This window comes from Ovis canadensis, chromosome 16 (genome assembly GCF_042477335.2).
Source record: "Ovis canadensis isolate MfBH-ARS-UI-01 breed Bighorn chromosome 16, ARS-UI_OviCan_v2, whole genome shotgun sequence".
NCBI lineage: Eukaryota > Metazoa > Chordata > Mammalia > Artiodactyla > Bovidae > Ovis > Ovis canadensis.
The window spans coordinates 18,627,976-18,647,947 of NC_091260.1; the positions used below are offsets into that span (position 1 = coordinate 18,627,976).

Genomic DNA, 19,972 nt, shown 5'->3' on the forward strand with positions numbered 1-19,972 from the left:
AACCATTTCATGGGGGAGAGAAGGCCAGGGGGAGCCCAGGAACAGCGACCGCAGCAAGATCTGCACCCAGAGCTTCAGGAACAGCCCCAGAGGCCAAAACTGCACCCCGTGAAAGAGCAGAAACAGGATCAGGAAGAGCAGAAACCTCCCTGCAATCATCTTTCCATTAGTCAATGCTGATTTCCTCTCCCGCAACCAGGAATTTGCCCCCCACCCTAGATAACCTAATATAATCTATCTATATATAAATATATAATATATAATGTTCTTAAATTATTCCTGATTTTTTTAACCAAGCTGCCAAGAAAAGAACCTATTCTCCTCTTAGCCCTATTCTAATTTTTATGTGAGTGAATCTAAACTGCTGAAGAAGACCATATGTGATTGTTAAATTATATATATATATATTTTTACTCCTCGCAATGCTTATTCTTCTACATCCATAGATGCTTGAGAAGCTGTGTTTTTGTCATTCATGTACGTTTTCCTTTGGAAAAAGAAAGCGCCTATTTTACTAACCAAAGACTTGATTTTTGCCCTCTTCGTTTTTATTCCCTCCTAGAAATAAGCCTAGTTGGATTCATGTCAGTGTTTTAAGATTGCTTTTTTTTTTTTAGTTTTTTTTTTTTCTTTCAGAGACCAGAATTCCAAATCTGAACTATTTAGGGTGATAAGCTGCATCTTTGAGCTAGCTAAAAATAAGACGTTTCAAACAAGCAACTTACATTTGGAGTAGAGGATACAAAGGCTTGAGATACCAGGTTGTTTTTTATCTTAAGATTCTGAGCCTAAAAATAATAAATGGGGGATTACGGGTTTGGAGTGCTAGTGCAAAGCAATACTGGGAATAAATCTGCTTTTCCAGTCAGATTCCATCCACATCTGCAGCCTCCACACCATCACCAAAATGCCACCCCCAGCCCTGCTGCTTTTATAAATAATAACACAGCTGCCAATGGCAGCAGTGCCGGGTCAGCTTGGCTCTTTCCTGCTCCGGCTACCCATAACATTCAGGATGAGATCTTGGGATCAGAAAAAGCAAAAAGTCAGCAACAGGAACCGCAAGATCCTTTGGAAAAGCAGCAGCTCTCCCCCAGTCCAGGTCAGGAAGCTGGAATATTGCCTGAAACTGAGAAGACTAAATCTGAAGAAAATCAAGGGGACAATTCTTCAGAAAATGGCAATGGGAAGGAGAAAATAAGAATTGAATCACCAGTGTTGACAGGGTTTGATTATCAAGAAGCCACGGGGCTAGGTACTTCTACCCAACCCTTGACATCAAGCGCATCGTCTCTCACTGGTTTCAGTAACTGGTCAGCAGCGATAGCGCCTTCCTCCTCTACAATCATCAATGAAGATGCAAGTTTCTTTCACCAGGGAGGGGTCCCGGCTGCTTCGGCTAATAACGGTGCTCTGTTGTTTCAAAATTTCCCCCATCATGTCAGCCCTGGCTTCGGAGGCAGCTTCTCTCCTCAGATTGGGCCTCTCTCACAGCACCACCCTCATCACCCTCATTTCCAACATCATCACAGCCAGCATCAGCAGCAAAGGAGGTCTCCTGCCAGTCCCCATCCCCCACCTTTCACACATAGAAATGCTGCTTTTAACCAGCTGCCTCATTTGGCGAATAATCTTAACAAGCCCCCTTCTCCGTGGAGCAGCTACCAGAGTCCCTCTCCTACACCGTCTTCTTCCTGGAGCCCAGGAGGTGGTGGATATGGTGGCTGGGGAGGTTCCCAAGGCCGAGATCACCGTAGGGGGCTGAATGGAGGAATAACGCCCCTGAACTCCATCTCGCCTTTGAAGAAAAATTTTGCAAGCAATCATATTCAGCTCCAGAAGTATGCTCGCCCCAGCTCTGCCTTTGCTCCTAAATCCTGGATGGAAGATAGCTTGAACAGGGCTGACAACATTTTTCCTTTTCCGGTAAGATTATGTTCCATTAATAGATTAAGGTGAAATAAGGAAACGGCATGGTGTAATATCTATGTAACTAAGAGAGTTTGAATTGTCTGTATTCACATCAGAGCTCTTGGAAAAAGAGTTCATTGTTAAGACATTATTTTGGCAGGAGAGCAGTGTAATTCGGAATAAAATATTCAGCTGTTCTTTTTTTGTAATTTTCTAATTGTTATCTTTCCATAGATAACCATATAAATTAGCATAATTGTGAATACCAGGTAGCTAGTGATGTCATGATTATTAACTGCAGTACCTTTCTAGCCTGACAAGAAAATCGTGGTAGGTTTTTCCCTACTTACTTAGGTGAGAATAAATAATGTAGATATAAATATATTTCATTATGGAAACTGATTAGCATTTTCTGCCCATACGCATAACTATACACCCTCCCAAATTTGTTTTTCACCACTGTAAGGTAATGATTCGCTGAAAACCAACTACTGAAATATAGTTTTCTCCCTGATCATATTTTAAACCTGAAACCTCTCTGAACCATGCAGTCTGAAGAGTTTGCAGTTATCAATTTGGAAATTCCTAGTAAACCTTTTTGCAAATTCTGGCTTGCCTTGTGTCAATAAGGACTGCTAGAGAAATGATGTAGATATTTTCTTGATCCCCAATTATTTTTGAATACTATGAAACTGTTGGTCTCAGAGTGACTCTTATGATGCCTTTTCACCCATTTGTTTATTTCCCAGTGTTAACACTAGGGGTGTAGATAATTAAACCATTCCTAAAAATAGGTCCAGACAAAGATTACTTGTCTTTTTTGCCATCAGTGTATTCTTATTCTCCAACATCACATTGTTTGATGTTTTTGAATTAAGGAACAGCCAGTCTAGTTGATAGATATAATATAAAGGGAATTTCAGAGTTAATTGAGCATCAGATGCCCTACTAAATTTGTTTCCTTTGGGGGTATGGTCATTTATAAGTGTTTAGGAAATTTATATGGGTTATAAGCTAACACTGAATCAGTCCTCACAGTGAACCCCACAAGGTAAGTTCTATTATCACCCCCGTTTTAGAGATGAGAAAATCATGAGCATCAGCAAGATATAATAACTTGCCCAAGAGCACACAGCTGATGTACAAACTCTAGGCTAAAAAGCAAAGATTAAAACATACTGTGCTATATCTAAAAAGTTATTTTAGAGATCTTTCTAAAGGCTAAACAGATTTCAAAATAGTGATACTGTATCCAGATGTGATGTCAGCACAAATGGAATTATTTGTTTTAATTAATAATTTGCTCAGAGGGAGGGAAGTTTGCTAAGAGAACCCTGTGTCATTCCCAGGAATTAAATATCCATTATCTAAGGATATAATAGTTAGGATATATCAAAATCTAACAGGTATAATAGTTAGGATGTATAAAAATATTTGGTGAAATCTGGTTTTGAATTTTTTTAAATATTTTTTTTGCCCAGGTTGAAAAAAGATGTTGGCTTTTGTTTTTAGAAAGGGTTTTTACTCAAACTGAAGAGAGCAATTTTCAAGCTTTAGTGATCAGGTAAAAGGCTGTTTAATACATTGGCAATTCCATGAAGTCTGTTTTTATTTTATTTATTTATTTTTAAGATAAAGCTTACAGAGGTTTTGTCTTCCTAAAATCAGGAAACAGGACAACTAGAAAAAATCTGTAACTAGACACACAATAACCTGAAATAGCTTGTTCCTCCAAATTTCTTTTAAAAACACAGTAACATAAAAAACAACAATAAAATTATTCTTAGCATCTATTGAAGTTTTGCTATTCATGAAGTCTGTTTTTAAAAAGTTGGTTTTGATAGTCTTTTGAACATAAATTTAAGGGAAGTTTAATGCAAAGGTAACTTTTGAAAATTATTCATATATTCCAAATTAAAAAAAAATCCAAGATGGCATTCTCGACATTTTAACTGGGTTAAGGTTAGCTCACAATTGAAAATACTTTTCCTTTTTATTTTGCTACTAATCAAGTGACGGAATGGATTTATGTGACTGCATGGTTTGTTTTCCATTCTCAGTTTACTGACTTTTGATACAGATTTGCTTTGAGAAATTAATTTCAGAAAGTGACTAAATTATATGTATATGCACATTATTAATATTTTTATGGGGCTGATGAGATGTGTTTAATGTGAAATTTTTTCAGTCAGATAATTTCTTAAGAGATTAAGCTGATGTATGAAATAATAATGTAGTAGACTAAGATTGATACTAAAAGATATTGTTAGAAACCAGCTCTTCCCTTAGAATTGTTGTCTGCTATGCTGAGGGTGGAAAAAAGAGTCAATATACCTGGTTCAAATATGGTAGGATTAGAAACTAAGTTGTAGATTTCTGTTTACCATCCCCACCATTTTTAGGAGAATGTGTGTATTTCTGTGTGTGAGAGAAGAGAAGAGAGAGAGGTTGGGAGGTGGGGAGCTGAGAGAACAGTGATTTGAAAGTCACAATAAATATAAGTGATATGAAAAAATTCCTAATTGAGTTTTGAAAATATAAGAAATTAGTAAACTGAGTACCTTGGTGCTTACTTAAATGAGTGCAGAGGTGTGTATGTGTGTGTGTTTAAAGAATTATTCTTTAGAAAAAATTTTTGGCCAAAAAAAATGCCATTTTGAGTTGATATGGATTACTTGGTTAAATTTGATATGAAAACATTTGAAGGAACATTTATTTCACTGGGAGCTCAGATACCTAGTTTGCGGTCTTTGCCCTATCAAAGTCATAGCATCTGGGGGCCTCAATTTCTTCATAAAATTGGCATGGGGGGTGACCTAGGTGATTTCTAAGTTCCTTATGATCCTAAAGCAAGCTACTGTGAAATTTAAACTGCTGCAATCACAGTCCATACTTTTTTCTAAACACTGCTATCTTATTTAATTTTATTAACTTAAACTAATAATTTTAGGAAAGATGTTTTAGACATTAGTAATTCAATTTCAGTCGCTATTAAAAAGAATTCCTCAGTTGTTATAGAGAGATCTTAAAATTTACCGCAGAAATTACAGGATAGAATTTACATGGTTATATTATAATATTGGTATTCCAAGTCTAGCATGTTTTAATTATTATATTAATTAAATTATTATATTAATTATTATATTAAAAGGAAAGAACTTACCTGAAATGTAACTAATACTGGGCAATGTTTATTTTAGTTTGAAGTGAATCAGAGTGGTTTTTACATTTGTTTAATAGAGGTTTGGGCACATACAGTGAATTAAAATTCATTATGACATTTTAAATTAATTTTTGGGGGCCAGTCTTAATCTTCTCTTTTATCCATGTTTATGAAACCAGGAGCAAAGATTGAAAATATTGAATTATCTTCTAAATAAGTGATATGACAGGCATTATATCTTAGCATTTTCTTTGTATTAGTATATGTGCCGCTGAATTCTCATTACGTGAATTCAGATAACATGCCTCAAATCCAGTTTTCAGATAACTAATGTATATTTAATAATTGCATACTTATGATAATGTTTTTACATGTATTAATTCATTTCACTCAATAATCCTGTGAAGTAAATATTATTGTTATTATTACTATTCACACATGAGATTAGGCTTTTAACCATTATACTACAGTATCTTTTCACATAGACATGATGCAGATGAGGAATTGGGGGGTGGGAGTAAGAAATGCCTGCCAGAAGCGTGTAGGTAAGAAGAAAATTTTTACAGTGAATAATTGATAACTGATGATCAAAAGCTAATTATAAAGTTTTGAAAGTGGAAAGTAGTAGAATATATTTGTCAACTTCAAAAGATTAAACTTAGATAATAGCCCTCAAATCAACGTTTTTTTTTGTTTGTTTTTAGTACATGCTAGATATCAGACACTGAGGTTATCTCACTTCCTATATAGGATTTTTCAACCCTATGAGGTTTAGTTTTATTGTCTTAATTTCAAAATGAAAAAACAAGGTCCATATCTTGTGAGTAAAGGCATGATTTGACCCTTACTTCAGGAGGAAAAGAATCCTACCTGTCCTCCTGAACACATCATGTAATCCTGATGTCCAAACCAAATAATGTATTGGGGCATCTGCCAATAATTATATTTGAATATAGCACTTTTTTGGAGGGGTGCCTAGATATTCTGTCCTTACAGGAAGTAAATGAGAATTGTGTGCTATAGATTCTAGTATTCTGTTATATTCAGCTCAGTTACGCCCCCATCTCTGTTAGCTAAGAACCAAGAAGTAGGCCAAAAAAGAAAAAGAAAACAAAACAGAAGAGGGGAGACAAAATCTGTCGCAAAGATGATCTTAAAACTGGATAGTTAGGGAAACATTTTAGGATTTAGAGTCCATTTGCTTTGGTCACCATGGATTTGTTAAGTTGTCTTAACCAGGCAAAATAATTCATGTCACTTTAATAACTCTCCTTGTGTTGTCAGTTTATTGATCTACAAAATTCTACATGGCATCTTATATTTGAAAACAGAAAGTTACTGCATTGCTTTGTCCAAAAGTCATGGTGAATTATTAAAATTATCTAAAGTGCAACTTTATTACATTTTTTTTTCATGTAGTCCCAAGAGCGATCTTTGCATAGGAAACATTTTCTTTGACTTATTATATTTATTTATATTAGAAGAGGGGAAACTCATTATTTTTAACTGTAAAGCATCGGTTGGATGGTTCTGGCTCCAGCAGAATTGATATATTGGGGAAACTTTGGGAAAAATCTATCAGATGCAATTTTACTTCTTTTTATAGAAAGCCTTTTAACTAGGTTTAATTGCTTTTATGATGAAATCAAAACTTGGGCAGGGTAGTTTTGAAAATTTTTATTTTCTGTTATGTCTTCAGAAAAACCATGGAATATGATCAACATACTGTTCAACATCTTTCAGGAAATGCCTGTTTATTTCAAGCCTAGTGAATGTGGTTGTGTTGCTAGTTGCAATTGGAAAGATGCTGTTAGTTTATGAGTTTATGCTTTTGAGAATAGTTTTTGTTGGTATTCATAAGAAAGAAATGGAAAAGTAGGCTTAAAGTTAACATATGCCTGTTTTGAATTTTGCAGTCTAAATTTATTTTCCGTATGACTTTTCTCTCTAGCTATGAGGAAAATAAGCTTGAAGTACCATTATCACATTTTTTTCAGCACTACATTGTACTTTAGTTTTTGGTCCCAACATAGATAATATATATAATGCATTTCTCAGGGAGCTTGTAACATGAGCATTCATTTTCATTTTTCCTGACAGAAGTCATTTTATATTGTTCAAAGAAAATCGTTCTTGCAGAAATTAAAGTGTATTTTTGCCATGATAAATTTATAGTAATATATAATTTTTTAGAAGGAGTTTATAATATACTTTATAATATTAGAAGGAGTTCAACTTTCAACTTTTTTTTAAGAAAATTCTTAGTATATGGAAGTATATAGATATAGATCCTATTTTTAATCAGTATTTGAAAATGATACTTGGATAATTACTGAGAAAGGCCATTGTGTGAGGCCAAAAATACAGTATACTGAAGCACAGGTCCTGGATGCAAACAGACTTAAATTTGACTCTGATCTCTATTTAGCTTGACCTTGAACAAGTCACTTAAATTTGAGAAGACAGTACCTCATCAAGATATTAGTACCTATAAGTGAAGGGTTATTGTGAGGTACTTTATGTGGCCATATTAAGTAGCTTAGATTTTCTTGTTTAATTTAAAATAAAATTAAAATCTTTAATATTGAGTACAATCTTGAAATTAAAGTAATCACAAAAAGCTTTGGTATCTGTGACAGATTTTTGAGCAGTTCTTAATGTTGTATCTTATCATATATTCTACACTTCTCAGAATCGTCTTTTTTTTTTTCTTTTTCTTTTTGGCCATGCCACCTGGCATGCAAGAACTTCGTTCCCTGACCAGGGATTGAACCATGCCTCCTACAGTGGAAGGGAAGAGTCCTAACTACTGAACTGTCAGGAAATTTCATCAGAATACTCATTTTAAATAAGCTAGGTGCAACCCAGAACAGATAAAACATTTAGCAGAATTATCAGTTTCCTTGAAGAATTTAAATTGTTTATATACCTAAACTTTTATTAGCAATAGCAGTCTGCATTTTTCAGTAGCCTAAAAGATTTTGCCTATTTTTAAGAAATTTACAACATTTGATTGTTTTTGTATACATTAAAGGAGACTGTACTTTGATGGGGTTGGTTAAGGGACAGGAAAGGTATCAGAGATTTAATTGGATATGTTTTAACTTTTATCCTGGAATTAAGTTTTTTTTAATATATATTTTAATTAATTTGTATAATGGGCTTCCCTGGTGGCTCAGCTGGTGAAGAATCTGCCTGCGATGTGGGAGACCTGGGTTTAATCCCTGGGCTGGGAAAATATCTTAGAGGAGGGAAAGGCTATCCACTCCAGTATTCTGGCCTGGAAAATTCCACGGAGTGTATAGCCCATGGGGTCACAAAGTGTTGGATGCAGCTGAGCGAATATAACACATTTATTGAGAACTTTCTATGTTATGAGCTAGGCACAGGTCTGGATATCTCATAAAAATGGTTTTGATTTGATTTGTAATTATTTCTGATCTGTTCTAATCCTTCAGTTCAGTTCAGTCGCTCAGTTGTCTCTGACTCTTTGCGACCCCGTGAACCGCAGCACACCAGGCCTCCCTGTCCATCACCAACTCCCGGAGTCCACCCAAACCCATGTCCATCGAGTCGGTGATGCCATCCAACCATCTCATCCTCTGTCGTCCCCTTCTCCTCCTGCCTTCAATCTCATTATAAAAATGTTAACAACTAGCCCAATAGTTATATTTCATCTTAATCCATGAGTTGTTTAAACTTTAAGGAAAACTAACAGGTTAAGCTTTAGGTATAACAGAAACAATGTATAAATGACATTTTAAAATATTTTATTAATGGTTACATTTATAAATATACACATACGCATGTGCTTTTTAAAAATTCTGTGACAAAATGGTACCACAAAAGGCAAACTTTAACCAGTGAGTCACAGAATTCAGGTCTCATTATATGTCAAGGACCACTTACAGGTCCTCTCTCATGTTTGTAAACTGAATTTTTTAAGTCTTAAGCTAAACATGTATTTTTCATATTGTAGAATATTTAGATTGGGTAGTTACTGTTTGCTGAATAGTTGCCAGGTATATCCCAATCAGGCTTTCCTGGTGGCTCAGTCAGTAAAGAAACCACCTGCGATGCAGAAGACCTAGGTTTGACCCCTGGGTTGGGAGATCCCTTGGAGGAGGGCATGGCAACCCACTCCAGTATTCTTCCTTGGAGAATCCCATGGACAGAGAAACCTGGTGGGCTACAGTCCTTGGGGTTGCAAAGAGTCAGACATGACTGAATGACTAACACACACACACACGTATCCCAATCATTGTTTTCTTGCAGATCTGTAATGAGTTATAGTTAATCCCTCAGTATTATACATTTTAAAGCCATGTTTATATTTAAATATTATGCAGCATGTGCTGTGCTGTGCTTAGTCTCTCTGTCGTGTCCAACTCTTTGTGACCCATGGACTGTAGCCTGCCAGGCTCCTCTGTCCATGGGAGTTCTCCAGACAACAATACTGGAATGGGTTGCCGTGCCCTCCTCAAGGGGATCTTCCCAACCCAGGGATTGAACCCAGGTCTCCCACATTGCAGGTGGATTCTTTACTGTCTGAGCCACCAAGGTAGCCCCATTATACAACATACTTTTAATAATAGTTCTTCCAGATGTTTTCGAGGAATGCATCTGCTGCTGGTCAGTAAAATAGTTGCTGTAGCCTTACTGTCTATAAGAACTTTAAAAAGAACCAAACAAAGTTGATGTAAGAACATTGCTACTCAGAAAAAGCTATTAATTATTGTATGGAAGTCAGATCTGAGTTTCAACTATGGCTGTGCCACTTGCTAGCTCTGTGACCCAAGGTAAGCTACTCAGCTTTCCTGATCCTTCATTTTCTCATTTCTTTGTCTTATCTTTTTGAAATAAGATGAAGTATTTCTAATATTTGGCTTCCAGAAGATTCTGCTGGTATAAGAGAGAAGGTCATCAACTAGAAATATTAATTCAAAAGTTGGAAATCACACACATTCTTAAAATGTGAAAACTGTTGTTTAACTGTTATATGGTAATTTGAGCTTAACTTTAAACAAGAATTTTATAAGCTGAACTATAATTTTGTTTAGTAAACTCAGTGCACTAGGGAATCAGCCCAGATGATGCTCTCATTTTCTTGAACACTGCTTGAAAATTTAGTGACCCACTAGTTTTTTTGTTTGTTTCTTCTTTGGGTAAAGTCTCTCCCCCGACCCCCAAGTCTTTTAAATTTCTTACTATGGAAACATTTAAACATATTCAGTAATAAAATATATAGCAAAATCCCATGTACATGTCACCTGGCTTCCAACAATGATCAGCTCCTTGACAGTCCTCTTTGATCCATCTTCCTAACCCTCTCTTCCTGCTTTCATGTTATTTTGAAACATTTCCTACGTACTGTATCATTTCATCTGTAAATGGTTTAGTGTGTGTTTCTAAAAGATAGTCTTTTTTTCCTTCTTAAAAATACACAAAGATATCTTCTAGTTGTTTTTTTTTAAAAAGACAGTGAGAAACTGAGGCAAGGCCCATAATTTTATTGTACCTGCCCAGCCTGTTTTACTGCCCAACCTGATGCTAATCTCGAAAAAAGCCACTATTGGCTACATCTCCCTTCTCAGACAAGAAGAGTGCTGGTGGTCACATGTCTGTCAAAGAAAAGGGAGAAAGATCCAACGAAACACTAGAGTATCAGCTGATGACCTGATACTCGGGAGGAGATTGTCCAGTTTTCTCTACGCCATCTCAGCTTTCTCCTGGGTTTATATTTTTGTGAATTTGTGAGAAGGCTCTCCAAAAGGAGAGAGAACAGGAAGGACTCAGAGCTTTTGGGCTGTATTTTTGTTTGTTTTTAAGGGGAATTTAAAGGTTTGGAATCTTTTGCCGGCCTTTGGACTGCATCACACTTTTTCACCTCTTGTTTTTCAACCCACAAATGTTTTATGCCTTCTGTGGACCGTATGGTGGGAGTGCATGACCATGGTAGACACTCTCCTCTTCATGAACTGAGGTGTCAGTGACATCTTGCTTTGTGCCTGAATACTGAGAAGTGCCTTCTCAGGAGACATTGGAGAGCTAAGGATGTGAGGCTGGTAGCTATGAGAGCCCAGAGGCTCACAGTGGGTGCAGGCTGCCTTTTGATGTTAGGTCAAGGCTCATGGAAGAGAGAAATGTATGGATTGTATGGGTTACAGGATACAAACCTCAGTTTAGGAATAAAGATTGTGTATTTGGGTGACCATTCTCTCTGATGACTCCAGACCCTGATCACACCCAGCAGATACATAGCAGAGGAATGCTGATTGCCAGTAAGCAGCCAAAAATAGAGGTATGGCCTGAGTTTTAGTAGAACTTAACTCACTTTCCTGAATTAATGATCTCTTGCCCCAAATAGTATATTAGGTAGGAAAGATTCCCCCCCCAACACCTTTTTTGTTTCTCTATGAAAATGAGCTATAGGAAGTAGCACGGAACAGCTGAATTATTCAGATACAAACAATACTTAATTTAATATGTTGGTTTGGGGCTCTTCTGCCATTGCACTGGAGAGAGAAGGAGCAGAGGGAATGTTTATTGAGTGGATCTCCTAATTGGTAGGTATTGTGCATGATCTACCATGGACTTTATTTCATTTCTCCTCAACCCAGTTTTATAAGGGAGATGTGTGAAGTAAGGGAGATCCTTATTTCACTGATGAAATCAAGGTTCAGAGATGATATGATATCAAGACCACTTGTCTAATAAGTGGTGATTTAAACACAAGTCTTAGAATAGATTTTAGTTATTTTCCTCTGCTAGGTAAAGTGGAAATGAACAAATGGTTAACAAGAAGAAGGGGTCTATTGATTTAGGAACTGATTAGTCAAGTCTAGAATGCCAGGTTGTTTTTTTAATACACTCAAGTGGTGACAAGAAATATTTATCACTTTAAGGATTTCTAATACTGAGCATGAATGTGGTTTATTTAGTGAAGGTGGAATAAAAGCAAATTTTCTCAAGGGCTTTCCAGAGAGATCTGGTTCATCAGTTCACATGGGAGAAAATGGAGCTATTGATTCAATCAGGGTAATATACTAAAGACATTGATCCATTTTGTTATAGTTTATTATTCTATTAGGAAGCACTTGGTAGCCTAAGATCTGTAAGACTGTTTGCCTCATTATAGTGTTCATAATGAGAAAATACTGACCAAAGAGGGACCCTGCTAAGAAATATGAGATGCTAGTAACTGTGGTTTTTTCCTACTTGATATAATTACTTCTTTCACTTTAACCTCTGACACTTGTTCTCTGCATTCAGACCCTGTATACAAGTGAAGGATTTCATAGGTTGTGACAAAGTCCATTTAGTAGTGGACCACTTTTCTGAGCTTCTGCTATGAAGTAGACTCCACCGCTTACTTGGTGACTTTGAGTGCAAGTAGTTAACGTCTCATAGCTTCATGAGAAGCCTAAAATGGGGGCAATAATTGTACCCACTGTACATGATAGTTGTGAGGAACTAATGTACAGAAATTGTGCATCTTTTATCTGAGACACAACACAGAGCTAGAAGGGATGTTAGCCATTTTAATAATGATGGTGGCAGTGATGAGGGACTTACTATGCGCTGCACAGTTGCTGCAGTCTGTGGCTTTGGGGGTGAGTGGAGCTCACAGTCCAGGGAAGGAGGGAGTGGGTAGCCATCACAGACTTTGTTCATAAATATGGGCTGTCAGTGTGCTTGGTAGATACGGGGAAAGGGGACTTGTGCTTGCATAGGGATGGAAGGTTCATCTGAAAGTGGAATCTTCAAAGTTGACTATATTGTCAACTTTTGATGTCTGTGGCCTTAAATATTTAATCCAAGAAAATATTTACATTTTGGTGAATTTTGGATTAAAACTGTCATAGTTACCTTTGATTAATTATGGGCTCTGCTGGCATCTCAGATTTCATATTTATTTTGGCAGCTGTTATACTGGCACAGACTTTGCCTTTCAGACCAAAATGTTTTCCTTTCCCTTCTTCACCAAGGAGAAACTTCCAGAGTAAGCCAGAAAGAGAAACTTCCATAAGCTAGTACAGATACATAGCAATCTGAGAATGATGCTCACAATCATGTATGTTTTTATAGGAAGACAGCGAGTAAAGGGTGTAGCTGAATTTTGGCTTTGGTTCTTAAGAATGTCAATTCAGTTCAGTTTGGTTGCTCTGTTGTGTCCGACTCTTTGGACTCCATGGACTGCAGCACGCCAGACCGCCCTGTCCAATGCCAACTCCTGGAGTTTACTCACTCATGTCCATTGAGTCAGTGATGCCATCCAATCATCTCATCTTCTGTCGTCCCCTTCTCCTCTTGCCTTCAGTCTTTCTCAGAATCAGGGTCTTTTCCATTGAGTCAGTTCTTCGAATCAAGTGGCCAAAGTATTGGAGTTTCAGCTTCAGCATCAGTCCTTCCAATGAATGTTGAGGATTTCCTTTAGGATGGACTGGTTGCATCTCCTTGCAGTCCAAGGGACTCTTATGCATTAGTCAGGTCTAGTAATGCTAAAACATACTGACTCAAGTATGACAAGACAAGAACCAGTAATGGAGTGGTTATAGTGGTGGTTCTGTTGAAATTGAACTTAATTGTAATCTTTTGCCAATTTATGCATCTTAGAGCTTGGAGGAGAGGACTTTGTTTTTAATTTTGAGAGTAAAACCTTTCTCTTTAAAAGGAAACTGTAAAATAGTTGATATTTAAGCTGGACTGCATCATAATTGTTAAACAGGATTTAAGCTATAAATCACATCCCAAAGTATCTAATGAAATTAACCTGTGGAATGGAATTGTTTAACTCAGTGATTCTCAGAGTGTGGTCCCCATCTTCACTTGGAAACTTAGTAGCAATGTGAATTCTTGGACCTACCGAGACCTACTGAATGAAAAACTTTGGGTGTTGACTCAGTAGGCTGTGTTTCAATAGGACCGCCAAGTGATTCTGATATACTCTTAAATATGAGAAACACTGGCTTTTATTGTTCATCTGGATATATTTTTTAAAGTCTATGAAATAGTAATTTTGGTTTGTGGCATAATTGCAATCAGATTGTTCATCCTGGTAGTAATAGACCCACAGATTCATGTGCTTCTTGTGGCTACTTCTGGGATGTTACAAAAAGCCATGTCATCAGTTACTTGCTGATGTAAATCTTCCTGTTTTGCTGTGGCAGTCAGGATTATTCAGGTGTATATTAAAAGGACAGGTCTTACTCTTTGAAATGCTAATTTTTTTTGTCAGAAGGTTATTTTTATCAACTTAGATTTTCATAGTGGCTTTTGTGGTTTTTCCTTTAGAAATTGCCCTGTGAAGTAGAGATGACATAAACTGAAACCAACGAGTTACTGATGCAACTCAATGTATTAGATACAACAATTCAGGTTACCAAAAAAAAAAAAAAAAAATCCCTGCATTGTAATCAAGTCTGCTTTGCTGAGCCTTGAAAATAATTGGTGGTCTTTTATTTTCATTCGTGGTTGTTAAGCTCACATTTCTAAAGTCAGGCTGGTGGTTCAAATTCTGCATTCTCTGCTTAACCTGATAAAGTTAGTTAACCATGCCAAGCTATGCCTTCTTCATCTGTGAAGTGGGATAATAATTGAACACTTATTGTATAGAATTTTTGTGAGGACTAAATGAGATTATGCATGTAAAGCATTCAATTCAGTTCAGTCGCTCAGTCGTGTCCGACTCTTTGTGACCCCATGAATCACAGCACGCCAGGCCTCCCTGTCCATCACCAACTCCCGGAGTTCACTCAAACTGCATTAGATCTTGATAAATGTTACCTGATACTATTACTGTTACTACCGTTTCTGCTCCAGTGGTTGGCTGTAGTTAACCTAGAGATGCATGTTAAGGCTCTTAATTTGTGGACCACATTGATCTGTCATCTCAACAGGAAGAAGGAAGATAAGGCTTCTCTCTCTCTCATGTTTTTAGTATCTCTGATATTATCCTATATTACCTATATACATTTTGTTCTTTGTTTTTCATTTACTGAGTCATACTTGAGTGCCCCCTGTTTGCTAGGTACTAGCCAGCATGTTCCTCACCCCAGGACCCTAAGGCAGGCAGAGTGTCTCATTTGTTCTAATGTGTCTTAGTTAGTGTGATCTTTTGACTGCCATGACCATTATTTTACCCAAGGTAGCGCCACCTGCTTTGGAGTGAAACTTGGGCTCTTAAATCCAGACTAAGCTGCTGAACTAAGCAGTAATCTGTCTGTGCAATAAACTGTGTTTTTCCCTGGTCTTAGTTTTTACCATTAAATTGAGAATTGTTGTTTAAGTGCTCATTTGTGTCCGACTCATTTGTGACCCCATAGATTGTAGCCCTCCCAGACTCCTGTCTATGGGATTCTCTAGGCAAGAATACTGAAGTGGGTTGCCATTTCCTTCTCCAAAATTGAGAATAATACAATCTAAATTATAAGGAGGTTTGAAGATTACTAATGACAGTATTTAAAAACTACCTAGAATATTGTCAGATACTTAGTAGATTCTTAATAAAGAATAGATCTGCTTTTCTCTGTGGGCTGCCAAGATAAACTGGCAGTGGCGGGTTGAAGCAAATAGAGTTGTCAGTGTTTTCGTTTTGTTTTGAGCTTTTATTGGAGATCAGGACATTCCTCCGTCAACAAATTTTTTTTTTTCTTTTTTAATAAAGCTTGTTATTTTGCATTATGTATAGCATAATGAAAACATAGTGACTGTCCTTTTAAGACTTACAAGAGTTCATTTTCTTATTAATAAGATTAATTAACTCCCACCTTTTTGTGGGCAAGAAGTTAGCAACTTTCATCAGTCATCCTTGTTCACATCTTTGATTCCTGCCAAACTCACTATAATTTAAACTGCAAATCTTGAAAAAGCACAGACTGTTTTAGGATATGGGAAAGCTAAAATACAGATGTATTTTGTTGCTGGGAAAGGAACCTTAGAGGTTTAATTAGACTCTTTCCTATTTCAGATCAGGAATGAGGTCTAGAGGATGAAAGTGCACAAGCTCAGATGACATGTCACACTTCCTAGTGTCTAATGCTCTGCAGATTTAGGCTGATGTTCATATTTTGGTCACCATCTCAAGTTAAATTAAGAGCTATTACTTAACAGAATTTCTATTTTATAGTTAGCTTACTTTCTGGGAAATGAATTCTAGAAAATTAATAAATGGTTATGATGTTTGGGTTAATTAGTAAACCAAAAAGGCAAAATCGAAGGATGAAATGTAGAAATCAGAACACTCTTGATTTGACACCCTGGTTTTTGGGCAGAAAACCCAGCATTGTTTGTCTGCTCTTATTTCTTGGGTTTATTTGTATCTGTCCCCCTCCATCTACTTCTTAATGGCACAGATGTTTACACTTTAGTCCTTTTGGTAAAATTGGGTATTTAAAATAGAAAAAAATCAGTGAGAGAGTAATCAAAAATGATAAACTTTGGACCGTGCCTGAGAACAGAACTTTTGCTTGGCAAAATACATGGCTTGAATTACTATAGCATCATAAGAAACAAAGTGTTATACAAATGTAAAGTAGTTGTAATAATTATAATTTCAAATAAGATTGAATTGTGGGGAGAAGTACATGTTAGACATATTAGGCAAGAATACTGGAATGGGTTGCCATTTTCTTCTCCAGGGGATATTCCCCACCCAGGGAATCGAACCCAGGCCTCCTGCATTGCAGGCAGATTGTTTACCCACTGAGCTACGAGGAGAGTGAACATATTAGATCAGGATTGGCAAAAATGTGGTACTTGTGCCAGTAGGACTTGTATCTTGCATTTACACATGTCTTTTGAGGCACTGTTTTCTTCTAAATCCATTCAGAGCCTGAAAATTCTTAACACATTGTATCTGAGAGTCAGAGTTTGTATATTGGTGTTTTTCAGATTTATATTGTGACAAATGAAAGCTAGTAAAAGTATAACAACGATAGAGGGTTTTTTGTTTTTTAATTCTTCCAAGCACTACTGATAATTTAGATATTCATTTAGGATTTCAGTTTTAATGTCCTCTACCAATCATAAGTCAGTGGTTATTTTAGCAAAAACCTTTATGTTTTAGACAATAGTCTGGAGAGTCCTGGGGTGGGACAGTATGAAGTGGCTTTGCTGAATTCCACTACATTTGGAAACCTCTAGGTGAAAAGGATGCTTCTTTACTTACCAGAAGCAGCTGTCATAAAACAAACCAAACAAAAACACTGATTTTTTTTTTTACCAACTGATTCTCTTGGATGCTCTTGTCATTCAGTGCTTGGCAAAATGCAAGTCCTGAAAGTTCACAGGTTGCTCACTACTGTAGTTACATTAAAGAAAAATAGGCTCAGGTCTCCTTTTACATCACCCCCATAGCCATTACAGTTTTATTTTTCTTACCTAAACCCCCCCCCCACCCCCACCACCCTGCCCAGCTCTGAAAGGGGATTTAAAAAACAAACCTCAAGGAAATAAGAGAGAAAAAATGCTTTCAAAATTTAATAAAAATTACTCAAAGAAATGCATTCATTCATCAATTGAAGAAACTTGTGTGCTTTCTAAGCTGCCAGACCCTGTGTGAGGCACAGTGATACAGATACGTGGAACAAGGCTTTTCAGCCTGTTTCACATCATGGCATACATAGAATATGAAAATACAGAAGCAGAAGTCATCTGCCAGGGAGTTCCTGCCACACTTGGCCCTCTGGGCAGTCCTGTGTGTTGAGGAGATGAACATCCCAACACACCATCACCCTTTGGGAATCGTTCACATGGGGAACATTTGATGTAAGACATGCTTCCTACCCTTGGGAAACCCACAGTCAGAGGACACAGGCAAGTGAAGACTCTGAGCATGAGTGTCTCCAAGACTGGCTTTGTTGTGGAAATAGAGATAGTCGCTGGCCTGATTTTGAGTGTGGCTTATAGATTGTTGAAGGGAGGAGAGATCCAGTGACTGCAGAATGAGATAGTGGAATTTGTTCTTAACTTCTTTCTCCAGTTATGCCTCAAATCCACTTGACTTCCAAAAGAATACGCAATAAAGTCTTGATTTAATTCAGTGCTTGAGATGAGGAAGGGTAAAAACAGAAGAGTTTCTCCTTTTTGTGAACACTTATTCTTAGAAATTCTCATCTGGCCACCTGTCCTCTTGCCTCTCTCTATTGACCATATTGAGAAGATGAGGACAATGAGGAAAGAATCAGGAGGAAAAGTGGGAAAGGTATTCTGGAGGAGCCCCATACTAGTTTAGAGGAGAAGAGCATGTTAAGACATCTACTCCCCTTCCCATCTTTATCCCGTGCTGTCCCAGGGGAAAATACCTGTAACACTCTCTACTTTAAATATAGATGATATCCCAGTATAACTACCGTTGGACCCTTCAGGTTGTGGAACTTAAAAAAAAGTTTGTGTCCCATAACTGAACATTTTTGGATATCTGTTTGGTGGGTGGGGTCAGGAGGAGTGGTCCCTATTTCAGGGAAGAATAATAATAGTGCAGGGTGAGTGCTGTTATGGAAGGACAAAGGAGAAATGTTGGAATGATCAAAAGATGGAAAGTGAAAGAAAGTGAAAGTGAAGTCGCTCATTCGTGTCCGACTCTTTGCGACCCCATAGACTGTAGCCTATTAGGCTCCTCCGTCCATGGGATTTTCAAGGCAAGAGTGCTGGCGTGGATTGCCATTTCCTTCTCCAGGGGATCTTCCTGACCCAGGAATCAAACCCGGGTCTCCCACATTGCGGGCAGACGCTTTACCGTCTGAGCCACCAGGGAGGTCTGAAATGTGGAAAATGAGATCCCAGCAATTCTGAAAGAAAAGAGGGGGTGGTGGATAAAATTAGGCAAATTCTTTTAAAAAACCAAAGCTTTGAATTAAAAAGTAATGAGAGAAAAATATCATTGAAGAGAGAGTTCTGAAATCATGCTTCTAAAATTCCTTTGGAAGCCCCCTTTTCTTTAATAACCTTGCTGTGGTCTTTGTAGGTATATATTTATTCTCAAGGTGGGTCAGAAACAGGTATTACAGGTATTGTTTTCCCTTTAGTATTTAATTAGAAAATATTTTCATCTCCTTTTCACTGTCTGAGCTAAACTTTGATTTTGGTGATCTCTAATACCCTGAAGCATGCCACAGCATCAGCATGGTTGTGTATTTTCAGATTCCTCACCCATTCATGAAGTCCATTTTGTTAAGCCAGGGTTGAGACCAGCAGTGTTCTCCATATCCTGTCTTCCTTTTATTCTAATGGCAGAAAAATCAAGACTGCTTTGCTACTTAATGGTCTTGTAGACATTTGATGACTATTTTCAGATCTTGGCTTATAAGTAAATATAGCTATTCTGAATAGAACATGTAGATGTCACCTTAACTGCTGGAACAACTTTGGGAAGCTTTGCCACATTACTGAAATCTTAAGCGACAGAGAAAGGTTATGAATTCTAATTATATATATATTTAATATTCTTAACCATATGGAAATTAGTTTTTGCTTTGTTCTTGAAAGTAATGCTTTTATTGAAAATTATTATTGGAAATCAAGTCAGTCTTTGCTGAGCCCTGGGTACTTGTGATTTTGGTATTTTGCAAGTGTTAAGAATAAAATGTAGTAATAATGTGCCTTACATGGAGAGGGAAGAAAATTCCTGCTTTTTGATCTGTGTCCCATCAGATGCAGCTTATTATTTTCTTTTATAATTACATGCTATTTTAAAAGTGGTTTGTGGCTGTTTGTGTTTACAGGATCGCCCCAGGACTTTTGACATGCACTCATTGGAGAGTTCACTCATTGACATAATGAGAGCTGAAAATGATTCGATTAAAGGTAATTTTCCAAATATAACTATTTGATTTTAGTAAATAGTGTAAAATGTGTATCATTATCTGTGTAACTTGATGAGCAATATGGCAAATATTA

At 37.0% G+C, this 19,972-nt stretch overlaps 1 protein-coding gene across 3 annotated transcripts in view; it reads left to right on the plus strand.

Annotated features, from left to right (window-relative positions):
* Nucleotides 1-242: 242 nt before the first annotated feature.
* The window catches only part of CPEB4 (cytoplasmic polyadenylation element binding protein 4), a 68,708-nt gene continuing 48,978 nt past the window's right edge, over nt 243-19,972 (plus strand). For all 3 annotated transcript variants that reach the window (XM_069556175.1, XM_069556176.1, XM_069556177.1), the window contains exons 1-2: nt 243-1,926; nt 19,798-19,879. In XM_069556175.1, the coding sequence (XP_069412276.1) occupies nt 802-1,926; nt 19,798-19,879 (1,207 nt within the window). In that variant the 5' untranslated portion in view covers nt 243-801. The remainder of the gene's footprint in view (nt 1,927-19,797; nt 19,880-19,972) is intronic.